General features: G+C 43.9%; 1 protein-coding gene across 2 annotated transcripts in view; it reads right to left on the reverse strand.

Annotated features, from left to right (window-relative positions):
* Positions 1-4,741: 4,741 nt before the first annotated feature.
* Positions 4,742-18,699, reverse strand: part of LOC133236712 (N-acetyllactosaminide beta-1,6-N-acetylglucosaminyl-transferase) — a 95,609-nt gene continuing 81,651 nt past the window's right edge. For both annotated transcript variants that reach the window (XM_061398885.1, XM_061398886.1), the window contains exons 2-3: positions 14,102-14,194; positions 4,742-7,471 (exon numbers count right to left, since the gene is read on the reverse strand). In XM_061398885.1, the coding sequence (XP_061254869.1) occupies positions 7,281-7,471; positions 14,102-14,194 (284 nt within the window). In that variant the 3' untranslated portion in view covers positions 4,742-7,280. The remainder of the gene's footprint in view (positions 7,472-14,101; positions 14,195-18,699) is intronic.

Below are 18,699 nucleotides of genomic sequence, written 5' to 3' on the forward strand. Positions count from 1 at the left end.
AAGAAATAGCCAGTTTGTTTCACTTACATCCAACTTGCTGCTGCTGCTAAGTCGCTTCAGTCGTGTCCGACTCTGTGTGACCCCATAGATGGCAGCCCACCAGGCTCCTCTGTACCTGGGATTCTCCAGGCAAGAATACTGGAGTGGGTTGCCATTTCCTTTTCCATCTTACATATAAATAAAAGGAAAATGTGATTTAAAAAAGGTGTCTAGGAATTCCCAGACAGTCCAGTAGTTAGGACTCCGTGCTTTCACTGCTAGGGCCTGGGTTCAGTTCCCGGTTGGGGAGCTAAGATCCTATAAGCTTCGTGGTGCAGCCATGAAAAAAAAGTACAGGGGGCTTCCTTGGTAGCTCAGTGGTAAAGAACCCGCCTGCCAATGCAGAGACATGGGTTCAATCCCTGGTCTGGGAAGATCCCATATACTGCAGACCAGCTAAGTCTGTGTGCCCTGACTATTGAGCTTACACTCTAGAGCCTGGGAGCCGCCAACTACTGAAGCCTGCGTGCCCTGGAGCCTGTGTGCCACAAGAGAAGCCACCTCAATGAGAAGCCCATTCACTCCCCAAAACTAGAGAAAAGCCTGTGCAGCAAGGAAGACCCAGCACAGCCAAAAATAAATAACATTAAATATACATATATACATACAAATATATGAAGGAACGAGTGGAAGCTTCCAGCTCAAAAAAATCCTACATAAACACAGCAATTTTTCTTTCCCCCCATTTTATATTGGTGGAAGCTTTTCAAACGGCATTTGCCTAGATGACCCCCACCCCTTGGAAATATTTATTGATTTCATACCCAGATAGGAAAATTTCCATATGTGGTAATGACTACAGCATCAGTAAGTTTCCTACTCATTCAGATTATTTCCCTACCAGCCTGTCCTGTATTTTAAGTCACTCTGTTGCTTTTTGTAGCCATTATCCCCAAAGAATCTGTTAAGGACTGCTTTTTCTTTTCAAACCATCATTCTTCCACTGGGTCATCTGATACACAGCCAACCATGCAGGTGGAAAGCCGAATTCAGACACTTCCTGCTGGGTCCTTTGTGAAAGCCTCCACGGAGTGCTAATCGTGGGGTTATCATGCCTCACCTGCTCAGAGATAACACGTCAAGAACCAGAGTTTCAATCTGTGGCCCTGGCAGTCATCGGTACTTTCCCTCCTCGCTCTTCAAGACCCATTACACCTATTTAGTCAGAGCCTAAGGAAATGAATCTAGAGTTTCCCAGGCAGCGATCTGTGATATGTAGGACACGGTTTACTGCTCTACCCTGCTGCTTTCCCCACTGGTTTCTTCGTGCTCTGGCTGTGGATTTGCTCTGTTCCCCATCCTTTTCTTTTATCCCATTCCCATACTCTAGATAAAGAATATACAGACTTGTCCTTTTCTTTTTTTTATTAAAACATTATTTATGGCTGCGCTAGGTCTTCGTTGCACTTGGGCTTTCTCTAGTGATGGCAAGTGGGGCTACTCTCTTGTCGCAGAGCACAGGCTCCAGGCACAAGGGCTTCAGTAGGGGCCCTTCAGAATGTGGGATCTTCCTGGACCAGGGATCGAACCCGTGTCCCCTGCACTGGCAGGTGGATTCTTAACCACTGGGCCACCAAGGAAGCCCAGATGTTTCCTTTCCATAGTACAATCTTCACCAGGAAATGGTGTTTGAGACCAGTCCAGTCCGTTTCCGTCATTTGGTTTAACGTGAAGGCGCTCCATCGTACTGAGACTCGCCTTACCCATCTGGTCTGTGCAGCTCCAACTCTCAACACACAGCCAGCACAGAATTAAAAACCAAGCAAAGCTGATTTTGATCACTGAACTTTGATTTTGTAAGACGTTAACCTTAGACATTGACAAATTCTCCATACCATTTTGACAACTTTTCTTTGAAGTCTATAAAGTTTTTTAAAAATAAAACATTTTGGAAAGTCATCAGAAACCTTCCATTTTGCCTTCAATACAGTTGATGCCTTGAAGTTCACTGATAATTCACTTTAATGGAAATAAATAGTCTGAAACTCATAAATAATTCAATTTCACTTTGACTCACTTTTTCAGTGATTCACCTAATAGCCTCAACTCCTAATCACATGCTTGAGACTCACTTTTACGGTTTGACACATGATGCTGGCTGTTGGTTTCTGAATTTTGGTTCTTTTTGGAAGAACCCGGTGTGTGTCTGTGTCTGTGTGCTTGCTTTCAATTGTGTCCAACTTTCTGTGACCCCATGAACCGCAGCCCACCAGGCTCCTCTGTCCCTGGGATTCTCCAGGCAAGAATACTGGAGTGGGTTGTTATTTCCTTCTCCAGGGGATCTTCCCAATCCAGAGATCAAGCCCGTGTCTCTGCCATCTCCTGCATTGGCAAGCGGATTCTTTACCACCAGTGCCCCCTGGGAAACCCCTTTTAGACCATTCAGCCCCCCTGTCTACTATAGCCCCCAGGATCCTTCCCAAGATGTAGGTCAGACTTCCTGGGCTCCCAGCAGGATTCACCCCAGTTAATCTTCCCGACAGCCACCATGGAAGCCCACCACGTTCAAACCTTGTAGGTATTGAGAAGTGAACACAGTCAGCTTCATCTCTTTACCTTCCTCCTCCCAGAGCCATCACTGGCAGACCTCTTGCCAAAGTCAGAACTTGGCCTTGGGAGCGTGACCTCCAGTGTCTTTCCCATTGGCTTGACCTTTTAATCCCTCAGCCGTCCTGACCAAAAGAGGGAGTAGTCACAATAGAAAATGTAGTTCTGGCATTACTGAACTGGAAGACTGGAGTCTTCCCAAACTCCAGTTATTCGCTTAGTCTGTTCACATGGATCTCGGCTCCCATTTCCCACTTGGCATAGACTGCTATCCTAAAGTCTCACCATGTGGGACTTCCCTGGCGGTCCAGCGGTTTAAGATGCTACACTTCCACGGTAGCGGGGGTGGATTTGATCCCTCATCAAGGATCTAAGCTGCATGGTGTAACCAGAAAGTAAAAAAAAAAAAAAGCAGGACAATTCTAAAAATAAAGTTTATTTTTGAAGGGCTCAAAAAAGCAAGTTACAAAAAGCTATAATTCTATTATGTATCTATATAAGCAACACTTAAAAAAAAAAAAAAAAGCTAGTCTGTGTGTCCTTGTATTTCCGCTGTATAATAAGCACAGGTACATAACGGTTGTGTAGCTATAGAACTGTGCAGTACAACAGCCACTGGTCACATAAAATAAGTAACATTTCCTCAGTCAAACTGGCCACATTTCAAGTGCCCAATAGCTAGGACGAGTGTCAGTATCTCGGACAGTGCAGATGTAGAATGTTCCCATCACGGCAGATTCTTTTGGACAGCACTGCCCTATCTGAGTGTATATTGCCGTACTGAAAGGACACTGACACCGGACTGATCACCTCTGGAGAAAGGAGTTCACTTTTTATCCCATATCCTTCTGTATTAATTCATTTTTTCATCCTATATTCTCCCGTATTCTATTTTTTAACTTATTAACTTGATTTAAATCGTGTTTAAAATTTTTTATTGAAGTATAGTTGATTTGTTTTCATTGCTCAGTCATGTCCGACTCTTTGCGACCCCGTGGACTGCAGCACACCAGGCCTCCCTGTCCTTCACCATCTCCCAGAGCTTGCTCAAACTCATGTCCATTGGGTCGATGATGCCATCCAACCATCTGATTCCCCTTCGCCCTTTCTCCTCCTGCCCTGTCTTTTCCAGCATTAGGGTCTTTTCCAATGAGTTGGCTCTTCACATCAGGTGGCCAAAGGATTGGAATTGATTTGTGTATTTTCTATTTTTAGAAAATATTTTTATTTATTTTGGCGTTTATGTATTTTCTATATTTAGGAAATATTTATTTAGAAAACATACTTATATATTTTATTTTTATAGTTGATTTATATATTTTCTATGATATACAGCACATATTTTTGTTTTTGTAGTTTTAAATATTTTTCAAACTACAAAATATTTTTTATGAGCACATAGTTTTGTTTTTGTAGTTTGAAATATTTTGTACTTTAGTTTTAAAATATTATGCATTAAAAAATGGTGCATCAGATATTGTTTAGACGAGTTATTTTCCTTAGTATTTCTATCATTTTCCATGTGTCTAGTAGAGGAAATATTCATTTACCCAAACTTAGCACTGAAAGACTGCTCAAAAACTTTGGCATTTGACAGTTGAATAATTACAATATCAACATGTCTTTTTCCTAAATTGTACCTTGATTTTTAAAAAATAAATAAAGGAGGCACGTATAAGAGATAACTTCTTCCTGCCTCTCAGATTTTGAATTTAAAATCCCTATTGAAATGAAACTGACCTCCCATTGTCTCTATCATTTCCAGTTATCCTCTCCGATACTCCTCACAGGGAAAGCTTCATTATTTTTCAGTGGGATGGGCATTTTTAGACAGGTATATGTTTGCATGAATGAATTTATTTGTGTATTTTTAGAAAATGCTAGGAGGGGGACATCCCTGGTGGTCTAGTGCTTAGGAATCTGCCTTGCAGTGCCAGGGCTGCGGGTTCGATCCCTGGCTGAGGAACTAAGATCCCAGGTACCCTGGTGCGGCTGAGCCCATGCACCACAGCTACTGAGCCCGGAGCCACAACAAAAGATCCCACCTGCTGCAACTAAGACCTGACACAGCCAGATAAAATTTTCTTAGAAAGACAATGCTGGGAAGATGGGCTTTTTAAATGCCGATCAAATAAAGCCATACAACAGTCCCCAGTGTGGAAAACAATATATTAATTTATTTCCAAGAAAACAACATGGAACATCATCGAAAACAAAATTTTCAGGGCATCTCCATGGGCCCGCAGAAACCCACTAGTTCAAACATTAAACTCTCCCAACATTAAAGTATTTGAGACACAGAAGAAATGACCAACAGACATGTAAACATCTTCTATTCCAAAAGATTTCTTCTTCTGCAAGAGGAAGATCCAGTGTAAAGCTCCTCAAGTGGTGTGATGTAAGTTAAAAAAAAAGGTGATTTTAAATTCTGCCTTTAGCTCCGGGTGTGTTCCCTACCCCTTGACTTTTCGTCACCCAGTGCACTTCCATCTCTCTCGGCAACAGGAAAAAGGACAGATTTTACTTCAAAATCATTAAAAGTCATTAAATTCAAGGTCATTAAATATGATTAAGGGCTTCCTTAAGTTAAATATGATTAACATTCAACAGGCACAATTGCAGAAAAAGTAACATTGCGTGGATTAAATGTATCATTAGTCGTAGTTGCTGTTTTTCATTAGAATAAATAAATACCAAGGAACTGGATGGAGTACAAAAGGAGACTTCACATTTTTTGGACGTGACAGGATGTTTTCTCAGTGTGAACACTGAAACCGTTCTGGGATGCTAAGTATGGCTTCACTTCACCCTCTCGAGATGCTCCACCTTAGGAAATGAACTAAGGAGACCAGTAAGAGAAGCCTGATTCTCAGAGCACTTGTTTTCTCATGCTTACTAACAACCTCTCTAAGCCTCAGTCACTTCATCTGCAAGATGGGGTAATTGTGCGAGTTTCAAGAGCACTGTGAGATCTGAATGCCCTGAGAGGTCAAAGAGAAAGCAGGTTGCCTAGAAAACAATCAGCTGTGGCCTCTGTCTCCAGCCTCCCTTCTCTCTTCAGAATATTCTCTGATTTAGACCTCACTTTGAAATTGGTGATATCTTGGGCCTGATATGACAATCCATAAGCCCACCACTACAGCCACTCCCTGGTGGTCTAGTGGTTAGGAGTCCGTACTTCTACTGCAGGGTCCGAGGGCTTGATCCCCGGTCAGGGGAGCTCCACATGCCTCGTGGGGTGGCCGGAGCCGGGGGGGATAATACACTTTGTGAGATTCTCTGGAGTTCTAGAGATTCTCTTTCCAATCTTGGCATTATTGCCAAGATTTTCAGAGTGAAAAAGCTTCTCACTTCTTATCTCTGCACGTGTCTGGTGTATAGTAGACACCCAAGAAATACTTATGGATTGGATGGATGAATGAGATAAAGGATAAGTGACAAAGAGGCTCTCCCACAATTGAAAGCTTTTAAAAATCCAGGCACTCCTAAGACCCCACAGGCACTGCAAAGTTACCCAGAGAACACTGTGGACTCCTTAAAGGTTCATGGGATAGAATTTGGTCTCCATTTTGCAGGTAAGATCACTTCGGTGGTGTGTGCATGCTTAGTCACTTCAGTCACGTCCTACTCTTTGTGACCCCAGGACGGTAGCCCACCAGGCTTCTCTGTCCATGGGATTTCCCAGGCAAGAATACTGAAGTGGGTAGCCATTTCCTTCTCTATGGGATCTTCCCGACCCAGGGATTGAATCCAGATCTCCTGTGTCTTCTGCATCACAGGCAGATTCTTTACCACTGAGCCATTGGGAAAGCCCCACTTTGGTGGGGGTGCAGGCAAAAAAGGGAAGTGATTTATCCTGAAATAGTCAAGGCTTGAGGCTACACCCATGCAATAGCACTTCCCCTCTTGAAATATCTTCATTCTTCAAGAACTTTTCCATGTTCTCAATGGAAAATGATGGACGAGGGGTCAGAGGACACTCTGACAAATATTCAAGAAGTGAACTACCTGAGAATCTTTTACTGAAGTAGCAGGCAGTGACGGCTGTCTTAAATTTGGTCTCCTGTGAATAACTTTACATTCTATACAGAATGTAAAGAATGTAAAAAAAAAAAACAACCTGTAGGCACAGGAAACTTGAAAATGTTACTGTTGAAACTCAGGAACAAGACCAAGTTCTCAGTTCTAGCAGCTCAAGTTCTAAAGGAGACTGGAGAGTTACCTGAAAGCAGTTTCTATGCCGACGTGCAGCTGAGCAAAGAGCAGGGGAGTCCATTCGTGTGAGGCTACAGATCTGTGATAAAAGATTCCTTCTTCAAAGAAACTTGATTCTTATTTCCCTAAATAGTATTATCTACCATTCTCCTTTTCATGCGAACATTTATATACGATGAGGGTCTGATGCAAAGATCTGAAAACAGTTCAATTTATCACAGATCGGGACATGAGCCTGAAAGAGCGGTGAACCTCAAGAAACTGCCAGAGTGGCCTAAGAACCAGTATCACCGTGCAAGCATCCTGACAGCACATTTCACAGTGTCTAGCGGACATTTTGACGTGTAATTATGTAGTCAGGTCCTGAAGCTATAACCTTGGCCCTGAGACTGTTCATATAACCCAGGCAAAGTTTTTCTCCCAAAGAAAGGCTCTCCTTCCCAGAGGCAATTTCCCTTTAGACTGTGAGTGGCTGTAGATCAGAAATGCCAGCTGGGCTGTATTGCAATTTCACTCTGATTCAGGGTTCTTTCTCGAAGCCTCAGTTCCAGGCATTCCACAGTGAGGGGGTATGCAGTGAGCTCAAACTTGTTTGCAAAGAGGCTTGACGAATTAATCAACCACTTTAAGTCTCCGTTGCCATAGATACAAATGTCATGGACATAGTGGCCTGTAATAGGAGAGAACAAGAAAACAGTCAAAATAGGCTTGTTTCCATGTCAACAGGGGTGAGCTTGCAGAACAGTAGGGTGTCCAACTGACTGCTGCAGGGCTAGGACTGTGCCAAGCGCTAGGGGATTCCGATGAAGTAGGATTGCGTCAGCCCAGCCCACAAGGAAGTTAAACTTTCTATGAGGAGACAAAGATATAAATATGTACTTACAGAAAATGAGAGTTAAGTAGTCCAAAGGAAAAACACAATAGGGATCACAAGGCAATTCACGCACTATGAACTTTGGGTTTCACGGATGAGACGTCCTATACGTAGACAGATGGGAGGGGTCTTTGTGGGCTGAGTTGGTCGGGTCTCTTCCCTGGGCTATCCAAGAGCCTACTTTATCTCTATTATGTATGAGGTTTTTTGTGTGTTTTTTTTTAAATTAGGAACTTTTGGCCTCGCTGCAAAGCATGCAGGATCCCAGTTCCCCAAGCAGGGATCGAACTTGAGTCCCCGGCATTGGAAGCTTGGAGTCCTAACCACTGGACCACCAGGGAAGGCCCTATCTCTCCTCTTAAATGGGGAATAAACCTCACCCGCACGTCACCTATGAACTCCTAATCCTCTCCAAGTCTTCTCTATCGTAATCCAGGGCAAGCCTACTCTTCAGTACACTCGGCCCTTTTCTCCCTTCCTTCCACACCCCACATCCAATCTGGCGGCAACCTTGTCAGCTCAACCTTCAAAATATTAATGCAATTTGACCACATTTCACCCCCTCCGATACCTCCATCCTAGTCAAGTTGCCTCCATCTTCCTGTCTGACTGGTTCCCAGTGCCTCCATTTATTTTAAAAAATTTACTTTTAATTGGGGAAAACTGCTTTACAATGTTGTATTGGTTTCTGCCACACGACAAGGCAAATTAGGCATAACTGTACATGTATCACCTCCCTCTTGAGCCCGCCCCAGCCCCACCTCTCCAGGTCATCACAGAGCCAGCTACGTTCTCCATTTGTCCCACTCTCTCCTTCCCCCCCAGTTTCCATAAGTCCAGTCTCTATATCTGAGTCTCCATTCCTTCCCTGCAGATAGGCTCGTCAATTCCGTTTTTGCCTGTTAGCATATTCCCAGCACAGCAGCCAGAGTGGCTGTTTTAAACGTAAGCACTGAAGATGTGTCTGTTGCTCAAAACCCTCTGATGGCTTCTTGTCTCATTTGGAGAAAAAGCCAAAATCCTAGCAATGGCATTCAGGACTCCTCAGAGTCTGGCCCTCCTCACCCGGACTCACCTCTCACCACTTACTCATTCAGTTATAACCCTTAATAATCTTCACATCAGTCACACTGGCCCCCTCGCTGGTCCTGAGCAACCCAAGCATCCGTGTTTGCCCTTCCTCCCCCGGACCACGCCCTTCCACCATACATCCTCAAGGCTCCCTCTGGCACCACTCAGGAATCTACTTCAAGGCCATCCTCTCAGTGAGGCCATTTCTGACCTCCTTTCCTTCTTCCCTGATTTATTTTCCTTTTGGTACTCATTACCAACACACATGTTTCTTTGTTGTCTTTCTCCCCAGACTAGAATATAAGCTCAAGAGTTGAAATTTGAGACCACTGTGTTTACTTCTGTGTCCCCTAAATCTACAACAAGTGTGAGTGCTCAGTCAAGTCCAACTTTTTGCAACCTCATGGACTGTAGCCCGCCAGGCTCCTCTGTCCATGGGATTTTCCAGGCAAGAATACTGGAATGGATTGCCATTTCCTTTTCCATGGGATCTTCCCAACCCAGGGATCGAACCCATGTCTCCCGAGTTGTAGGTGGATTCTTTACTGCCAAGCCATTGAGTAAGCCACATTTGGAACAGTGCCTGGTAAATATCAGATGTTAAATTAATAGTTATTGAATGAAAAGTATAGAGAAGGATGAGTGGAGAGTTCACAGGTGGGTAGAATTGGGAAGCATCTCAAGATGGATGGGAAAACTTCAGGTGGAAAAATGCAGAGAGGGGAATTTTCTGCTACAAAAAAGAGTTTGCTGGGGAACAGGTTCAAAACAAGGAAGCTGTAAGAAGTTTGCACTCTTTCCAGATTTGTTTGGCATATGGTAGAACTACTATGGTTGACTGTCTTAAAATAGATGAAAGGTTTGGGCCATTTTTATACCTTTTTTTTGAAAGGGTTGGAGAAATTTAATAGAAGAATCAAATGATGAAATAGATTTCAGCAAGATTAATTTCGCAGAGCTTTGCAAGGTACATTAAGAACCAATCAAGAGACTGTAGTAATCGTGTAAACCAGAGAGTTTGTTTGAAGTTAATGGTTGCCATGAATGGGAAAGGAAAGCTATTAGAGACAGGGTACAGAAGGACCGATGGGACTTGATAATTAACTCAATGTGGCTGGGAAGAGAGACAGGAGACAGTGAAAATCACTGGAGAAAGAAGCCAGAGTTCGGGGGATGTTAAAGAATAACCTGGTGGTAGGTGAGAAGAACTTGGTACACAAACAGCACACCCATGCTTAAGAAATGAAAGTGAACAGGAGAGAAGATTTAGGGCTGGATCGTGTAGAGACAGCCTAGACAGCTTGGTCTTGAGGACAGAAGCAGAAAATACATCTTGGCAGAGAGAAGGAAAAGAACCAGCAGAGACAGAGTCACTCAGAATGCAAGAGAGCGACAGCATAACTGAGATGGACCCACACATAACTGAGGCCCGATGGGGACCTTGGTTGGGAGGATGGGTCACTTTTCTTCTTGAAACAAGAAGCAACAATGTGAGAAAGGGTCCCAAATGCCCTATGATGGGGACTTCCCTGGTGGTCCAGTGGTTAAGAATCCACCTCCCAATGCAGGGGACGTGAGTTCGATCCCAGGTCAGGGAAATAAGATCCCACATACCAGATCCCGAATTCCACAATGAAGATTCTGCAATTAAGACACAATGCAGCCGCCCCCACCCAAAAAAAACCCCAAAATGCTCTAAGATGGAGGAAAGGGATGACCTGATAAAGGAACTGATAAGGTGATTTTAATCAAGTGTCTTCAAAGTTCTTCCCAAAGTTGAAATGATCACCTTTGGAGAGTAGAGAGGCTGTTTCAGCACAAGATTAGGAGTTTAAAGGTGAGCCAAAAAGCTGAAAATGTGTATACCATGAAGAGTACCAGGACAATAATGACGTAAATAAAAGAACAAGCGGGCAGCCAGAGGGAACAGCTGAAGGGAGATGGTGGGTGAGTTTAGGACAGTTCTGGAGCATTCTTCAGCAGTGTTCTGCCTAGGGAATGGCAAAAAGCAGATGACAGTAATGATTATGCGTAGGAATCAGCCTCCTAGGATTAAATGCCAAGGGAACCTAAAATGTTTGAGAGAACAGCATGAAAAGCTGACACAGTACACAGGTTAGACAAGAGGTCCTCATAAAGAACCCGTAGGAGGAGGGAGCCAGAAAGCTGAATCTCTGGAAGTCCCAATTTTAAAAAAGCAAACACATCTAACATGACAACATCATATTTTAGATGTGGGGTTATGGGAATGAACAAACCAGTCAAAAACCCCAGCATTGCTGGGTCTTCTATTCTGTTCTGGGGAAGAAAGACAGTAAAATATATGGCATATAAGTTGGTGAAGGAAGACGAAGAGATTGGAATCAAAGATGGGAGCTCCACATTCAAGACCACAGGTCTAGAATGGTACTCTGTGATTCTAAATGTGATTCTAAATGCTAACAAGGCTTGGAAAGTGGCTACACACACAGGTTTGGAACTAACACAGCCAAGGGGACAAGATCCAGATGGTATTACTGACTTGCTGGGTTGACATAAATTTCTACCTCCTCTGTCCAGACTGTGCCTTTTTCTTTTCTCTGTATAGTGGTTTGGGGACAAATATTTTAAATGCTAACAGTTTAAGGCTTTCAAATGGCATAACGGGTATTAAGAGTAGAAAAAACTGAGCCATTTGTTTGAAGAGGGCAGGCTGGGCTACCCAAACTTTGAACCCTATGCAGTTCCTGGCTAGAGGCTACTTTCACGGCCCCACCTGTCATGTCATCATGACATGTTGCTGTTGTTTAGTTGCTAACCCATCAGTCTCCTCTGTCCGTGGGATTTCCCAGGCAGAAATACTGGAGCAGGTTTGCCATTTCCTTCTCCAAGGGATCTTCCTGACCCAGGGATGGAACTTGCGTCTCCAGCATTGGCAGGAAGATTGTTTATCACTGAGCAACCTGGGGAGCCCAAAAGTCCTTACAAAAAGGCAAATCTGACGAGTCTATATATACCTTCTCTACTGAGGCAGGTCCTGGATACAGGCGATGTCAGGGAGACTGAAGGTATGTCTCTACTTGGGCGGGGAGTGCACGTGGCTGATACACAATGGACACGAACCTCTGCAGGGAGCGGGGTGGGCGGGGGAGGGCTTGGCTGCAAAGTAATCTCATCACATGGGTCCATGCTGTAGATGTTGACGTCTTCAAGTGCTACAGCCAGAGAAGAGGAGGAGAAGCAGATTGGAAGATGACCGCAGTGGCCCTAGAGGCCAAGTGATAGGGGTTATAGAAGGGTGTGGAGAAGACAGCCTATCCCAAATACTGGGACCCTCACTGATGGAGATGGTCCATTTTCTGAGGAAGACCCAGGAGACCAAAGTGCACAATACCCTCCTCTCCATTTTCCTCTCCCCACTAGGAGGGCAGGCTATGCAGGCAGGTGGCAATGAGCTGTCCTCTGGGGAAAATGTGGGCCAATTAAGGTAAAGACATGAATATACTTGCAGAAAGACTGTGCAGGGACACAAGGATGCTGGCCTCTATAATGGGGGGAGGACCTCAAGAGACACGCCTGGGAAGGAGCACGAGCGTGATGGAGAGCTGGCGAGACGCAGCAATCTGGAGTTTTGATCTGAAATGTTGCCATTTCTCTTCTTCATAGCGAAGGAAATGGCAACCTACTCCAGTGTTCTTGCCTGGAGAATTCCATGGACAGAAGAGCCTGGCAGGCTACATTCCATGGAGTCACAGAAAGTCAGACACTACTAGGTGAAAATATTATTATTATTTATTGTCTGAAATGTTAGGTGTAGAATAAAAGGACTAATAAATGAAGCTATAAATTGAATGGCGGGGGGAGGAGGCCAAACTTTACAGGGCAAACCTTCCTATTCACTCACTCAACTGTTCGCTTCATCACTTCATCACTCATTCACTGAATATATATTTACGGCCTTCTTTTACAGACTGCATTGTATTTCCCCCAAATTCACATGTCGAAGTCCTAACCTCCAGCACATCAGGATGGAACTGTGTTAGATGTAGGGCCCTTAAAGAGATAACTGAGTTAAATGAGGTCTAATGGATGGCCCTGATCCAGTAGGACTGGGGTCCTTATAAGAAGCGATTAGGACACAGACACACGCAGAGGGTAGGTCACGTGAGCACACGCGGCAAAGATGGCTGTCTGCAAGCCAAGGGGAGAGGCCCCAGGAAAAGTCAAAGCTACTGCCACTTCGAGCCTCCGACTTCCAGCATCCAGGACTGTAAGCGAAGAAATGTCGGTGGTTTAAACCACTCAGTCTGAGGTACTTTGTTATGCTCACTCTCGTCAACAAATACGCACGCCTGCCATGTACCAGGCAAGAGTCTTAATGGAATATACACCAAGACTGATGAAAAGTCTTCTTCACAGCTACTTGTCTTCTAGTTCTTATCCATTTGGAGGGGCAATCTCTCTTGTTGCTGTCACCTGCCATCATACCGGAGCAAATACCTCCACGCCACCTGGAAACCCATTGGTGGAGGGAGCAGAGGCTGATGTGAGGGAGGGGGCTCCATGGAGAGAAGGTGACATCACTTCTCATCCTGACCACTTGCTCCTCCTAACTGCTGCACCCTCAAAAGGGACAGAAAGAGGAAGGAAGAAGAAGAAGAGAACAGAAACTAGCAAGAGGAAAGTACCATTATAATTTGAGCCTAACTCTACATCTCCCTAGGTAATCAGAGGACAGAGAATGTCTTTCAGTTCAGCTCAGTTCAGTTCAGTCGCTCAGTCGTGTCCAACTCTTCGCGACCCCATGAATCGCAACATGCCAGGCCTCCCTGTCCATCACCAACTCCCAGAGTTCACCCAGACCCACGTCCATCAAGTCAGTGATGCCATCCAGCCATCTCATCCTCTGTCGTCCCCTTCTCCTCCTGCCCCCAATCCCTCCCAGCATCTTAAACTTGGGACTTCCCTGGTGGTCCAGTGGTGAAGCATCTGCCTGCCAATGCAGGGGATACAGGTTCGATCCTTGGTGTGGGAACCAGGATCCCACTTGGTGCAGGGCAACAAAGCCTGTGCTCCACAAGAGAAGCCACCGCAACTAGAGAATAGCCCCTGCTCACCGCAACTAGAGAAAGCCCACGCACGGCAAGGAAGACTCGGTGCAGCCAAAAATAAATAAATATTTTTAAAAATTAATACTACCTAAAAAAAAACACATTAACTTTTCAAGGACTGTGCCTCTAGTTACTCTGTTTAATAATTCACAGGCTGTCTAAATGAACCAGCAGGTCTGTCTGTGAGAATCCCTGTATTCCACAGCTCCTTTCATGCCAACACCAACAAGCAGAGTGGCCTCAAAGTTTGAAAAGAATGCCTCACCGTGGCAGCCTCCGTGTTTATCTTCCATGTCAAGCCACTTCACAGCTCTGAGGTCACCGGCCCAGGATGCATTTGGCATGGAGCCAGGGACACCTGCAATGTTCATAAAGAAGAAAAAGCAGAAATAAGAGCCTGAGCTTCCAAGGCATGCTCATTTTCTCAGTATAGTTTCTTTCACATCAGATTTCTCATCATTGGTACAAATCCCCAAAGGCTTGTCATGAGAACTGTTGGTAGTTACGAACCTAGACTTCCCTTGTGAAAAGAATCTATTTTTCTTTTTTTTTCATTTTTCATTTCTTACAAGCCTGCAAGAAATGCCATTGGATGAAACCACAGTGCAGATGGAAAAGCTGAGAATTTTCTGGTATCTCAATTGAATCTTAATTGAATTTACTTAAAAACTTCTTTTTATTAGTGTATAGATAATTTACAATGTTGTGTTGGTTTTTCGTGTACAACAAAGTGAATCAGTTTACATACATATATATCCCTTCTTTTTTCAGACCCTTTCCCCATGTAAATTATCACAGAATATTGAGTAGAGTTCCCTGTGATATACAGTAGATCCTTGTTGTTTGGGTTCTTATTAGTTATCTATTTTATATATAGTGGTGTGTATATGTTAATCCCAATCTCCCAATTTATCACTCCCCCCATGTTTCACCCTTTGATAACCATAAGCTTAATTTTGAGACCTGCGAGTCTGTTTCTATTTTGTAAATAAGTTCATTTGTATCATTTTTTAAATTAGGTTCCTCATGTAAGTGATATAATATGGCATTTGTCTTTCTCTGCCCAACATATGCCACTTAATATAATCTCTGGGTCCATCCATGTTACTGCAAGTGGCATTATTTCATTCCTTTTTACGGCTGAGTAATATTCTAGTAGATATGGTAGCCATATCTACCAACCTAGATAGCATAATGAAAAGCAGAGACATTACTTTGCCAACAAAGGTCCGTCTAGTCAAGGCTATGGTTTTTCCAGCGGTCATGTATGGATGTGAGAGTTGGACTGTGAAGAAGGCTGAGTGCCGAAGAATTGATGCTTTTGAACTGTGGTGTTGGAGAAGACTCTTGAGAGTCCCTTGGACTGCAAGGAGATCCAACCAGTCCATTCTGAAGGAGATCAGCCCTGGGATTTCTTTGGAAGGAATGATGCTAAAGCTGAAACTCCAGTACTTTGGCCACCTCATGCGAAGAGTTGACTCATTGGAAAAGACTGATGCTGGGAGGGATTGGGGGCAGGAGGAGAAGGGGATGACAGAGGATGAGATGGCTGGATGGCATCACCGACTTGACGGACGTGAGTTTGAGTGAACTCTGGGAGATTGTGATGGACAGGGAGGCCTGGCGTGCTGCGATTCATGGGGTCGCAAAGAGTCGGACACGACTGAGCGACTGAACTGAACTGAACTGAATATTCTACTGCATATATTTGCCGCAACTTGTTTATCCATTCCTCTGTCAATGCACATGTAGGTTGCTTCCATGTCTTGGCTATTGTAAATGGTACCATTATCCAAAATTTTTAGGACTTTCCGGATAACATCTATCTTACAGTAAAAGCTCAGGAAACTGGCCACTCTTGTCATCCTTAATGCTAATAAGTGACAGAGATTCCATTACTGGAAAAGGAGTACTGAATATGGGAATCAATGTAACTGCAACTAAATGAGGGCTCCTTTGTGTTATAAGAGCTCTAGCGATTCTCATCAGTGAGAAATGCAATGTGAATACCATGCAAATGACATTCGTACTCGAATTGCAAAACAGTCTTTTCTTAAAAGATCTGGTAGTAGGAATAATGCCCCTGCCCCCAACATATCCTCAAACAAGTCTGCATCCTAATCCCTGGAACCTGACAATATGCTATGGCAAAGGGGAATTAAGGTTGCTTATCAACTGACCTTCAACTAGGGAGATTATCCCAATTTATCCAAGGCCATTGTAAATACAAGGGCCTTTAACAGTGGAAGAGGGAGGTGGAGAGCTGGCTGGAGTGGTACAAGGTGAGGAGGAGGAAGGGGCTAGGGTATGTGGGTGGCCTGTAGAAACTGGAAAAGGCAAGGAGAGGGATCCAATCCAGCCCTACAGAGAGGAGCATAACGCAGCCAACACCTTAACTTTGGTCTGGTGAGACAATGTCAGACTTCTGACCCACAGAACTATAAGAGGAGCCAAGTACATCATTTAAACCCCTAAGTCGGTGATCAACTATGACAATGGCAAATAGAAAACGAATACACAAACTAATGAGAACCAAATTACCCAAGATGATGGATATTTTTAATTAAAAAATTGGACAAGATCATGGATATTTTTAATTTAAAAACTGGACAAGATCAATATGTTGAGAAGTTTAATTGATTTAGGCACATAAAATTTTTTCCTCTTTAAAAACACGGATAAGGATCTTTGCTGGTGATCCGGTGGCTAATACTCCCTGTTCCCAGTGCAGGGGGAGCCGAGTTCGATCCCTGGCCAGGGAACTAGATCCCATGTGCCACAACTAGGAGTTTGGTGAAACTAAAAAGATTCCCATGGCTAAGACCTGGAGCAGTCAAATAAATAAAGAAATAAAATATTTTTTAAAAAACTGATGAAAACATGTGCATTTTCAGACAGTTAAAAACAAAGCTCTGCTCTTTTGCTCTGATGTCACATAATAATTATATGAGGATTTAAATTAAGAATTGTACTAAGGTCTTCCAGCTAAAATTAAATTTTGCACAGTCTTTTCTGTAAATAGCATGAGTCTTCACCCCTACGCGCTCTCTATCAGAGATTCTTCTTTCCTCGCTGCCAAACTTAAAAACGTTGTTTGTAAATGTTAAGTACTCAATAAAAACTCTTTATTAAGTAATATGTCTTCCTATTATTTTAGTTTGCATTTAATACTTTAAAAGTTACTTTAGTCTTTGCCTATAAGAAAAGAGGCTTCTTTTATTCTTAGCACACATTTTTAAAAATTGCTTTTGTTTTGGCTGCACGCCAAGGCACATGGGATCTTAGTTCCCTGATCAGGGACTGAACCCGCGCCCCCTGCATTGGAAGCACAGTATCTTAACCATTGAACCACCTGGTAAGTCCCAGAACAAATTTTAAAATAATTTAGAATAAAACTCGCCTTGGTTAAGTTGAGCAGTGGGTAGAGGCTGTCTGGAAAGCAAATAGGTAATCTGGTATATTTACTCATGTCAGCAAGGTCAGCTGATGTATGATTTTTATGTCTCTTTCAATTAAATAATTACAGCAGAAAGATGTGAATAAAACATTGTCTTGACGAAAAGTCGCTGGCCCTCCTTTAAAGGATTGAATTTTTAAAAGGACAAAATATTTCTCTTCCTCTTTCATTCTCATTAATTAATATTGAACATCACAAACTGACTCTTTATGCAGTATCTCGGGCCCCACCCAGACCTCCTGCACCAGAATGAGCATCTTCACAAGACCCCGGGAGGATCCCTGCGCACAGTCAAGCTTGGGCTACAAGCAACACGGCCAGGAACCCAGCTTCATTTCCTCCCCTCCAGAAGTCACCCCCTCAGCCTTCATCCAGTTTCAGGGGAGCTTCTCACTCTGCTCTTCTCACTCAAATTCTGCTCTCATGAAAGAATCTTGATACTTACATCTTTGTTCCCTCTGCAGGGAATACAATTGACCCTTGAAAAGCATGGGTTTGAACTGCAAGGGTCCTTTCCTAGGCAGATTTTTTTCAATAGTAGATACAACAATCCTAGGCAATAGGAGGTTGGTTGAATCCATGGATGTGGAACCTTGGATTCAAAGGAAACATCAGAGCCCGAGAGCCTCGACTACTGAAGCCCCCCACCCCCCACCCCTCCGGCCTAGAGCCCGTGCTCTGCAACAAGAGAAGCCACCGCAATGAGAAGCCACCGCAATGAGAAGCCACCGCAATGAGAAGCCACCGCAATGAGAAGCCCGCACATCGCAACAGAAAGTAGTCCCTGCTCGCCGCAACTAGAGAAAAAGCCCATGCGCAGCGACAAACACCGGTGCAACCAAAAACTAAAATTACTTAATTAATAATTTTTAAAAAATATGTGGAGACCCCAAAGCTACTGATCCTGTTACTTGTGCCAACAGCCAGTTTCCCCTTTTACTACCCTAAAGACATCTCTACGTCTCTTTCCGATTTTCCCCCCAGAGACTGACCTTAGGTTGAACGCCCCCAGTGGAACAGATACTGGCCTAGGGAGCTGCGAAGTAAATTCTTACCCCAGAACTAGCTGTGTATTCTTGGCCATCACGCAATGGCCCCAGACTTACTTTTCGAGTGAAGTAGGTAGATAAGATCAGAGGTTTTCAACCCTTTAGGCTGCAAGCCACTGGAAAACAATTTCACTCTCTCTCTCTCTCTCACCCACACAAAAGTTTCACAAAATATTTAGTGTTGTAGCAATACACTTGTCTGCTATTTTCTAGTTTCAGTTCAGTTCAGTTCAGTCGCTCAGTCGTGTCCGACTCTTTGCGACCCCACGAATCGCAGCACACCAGGCCTCCCTGTCCATCACCAACTCCTGGAGTTCACTCAGACTCACGTCCATCGAGTCGGTGATGCCATCCAGC

Source organism: Bos javanicus, chromosome 23 (genome assembly GCF_032452875.1).
Source record: "Bos javanicus breed banteng chromosome 23, ARS-OSU_banteng_1.0, whole genome shotgun sequence".
NCBI classification, from domain to species: domain Eukaryota; kingdom Metazoa; phylum Chordata; class Mammalia; order Artiodactyla; family Bovidae; genus Bos; species Bos javanicus.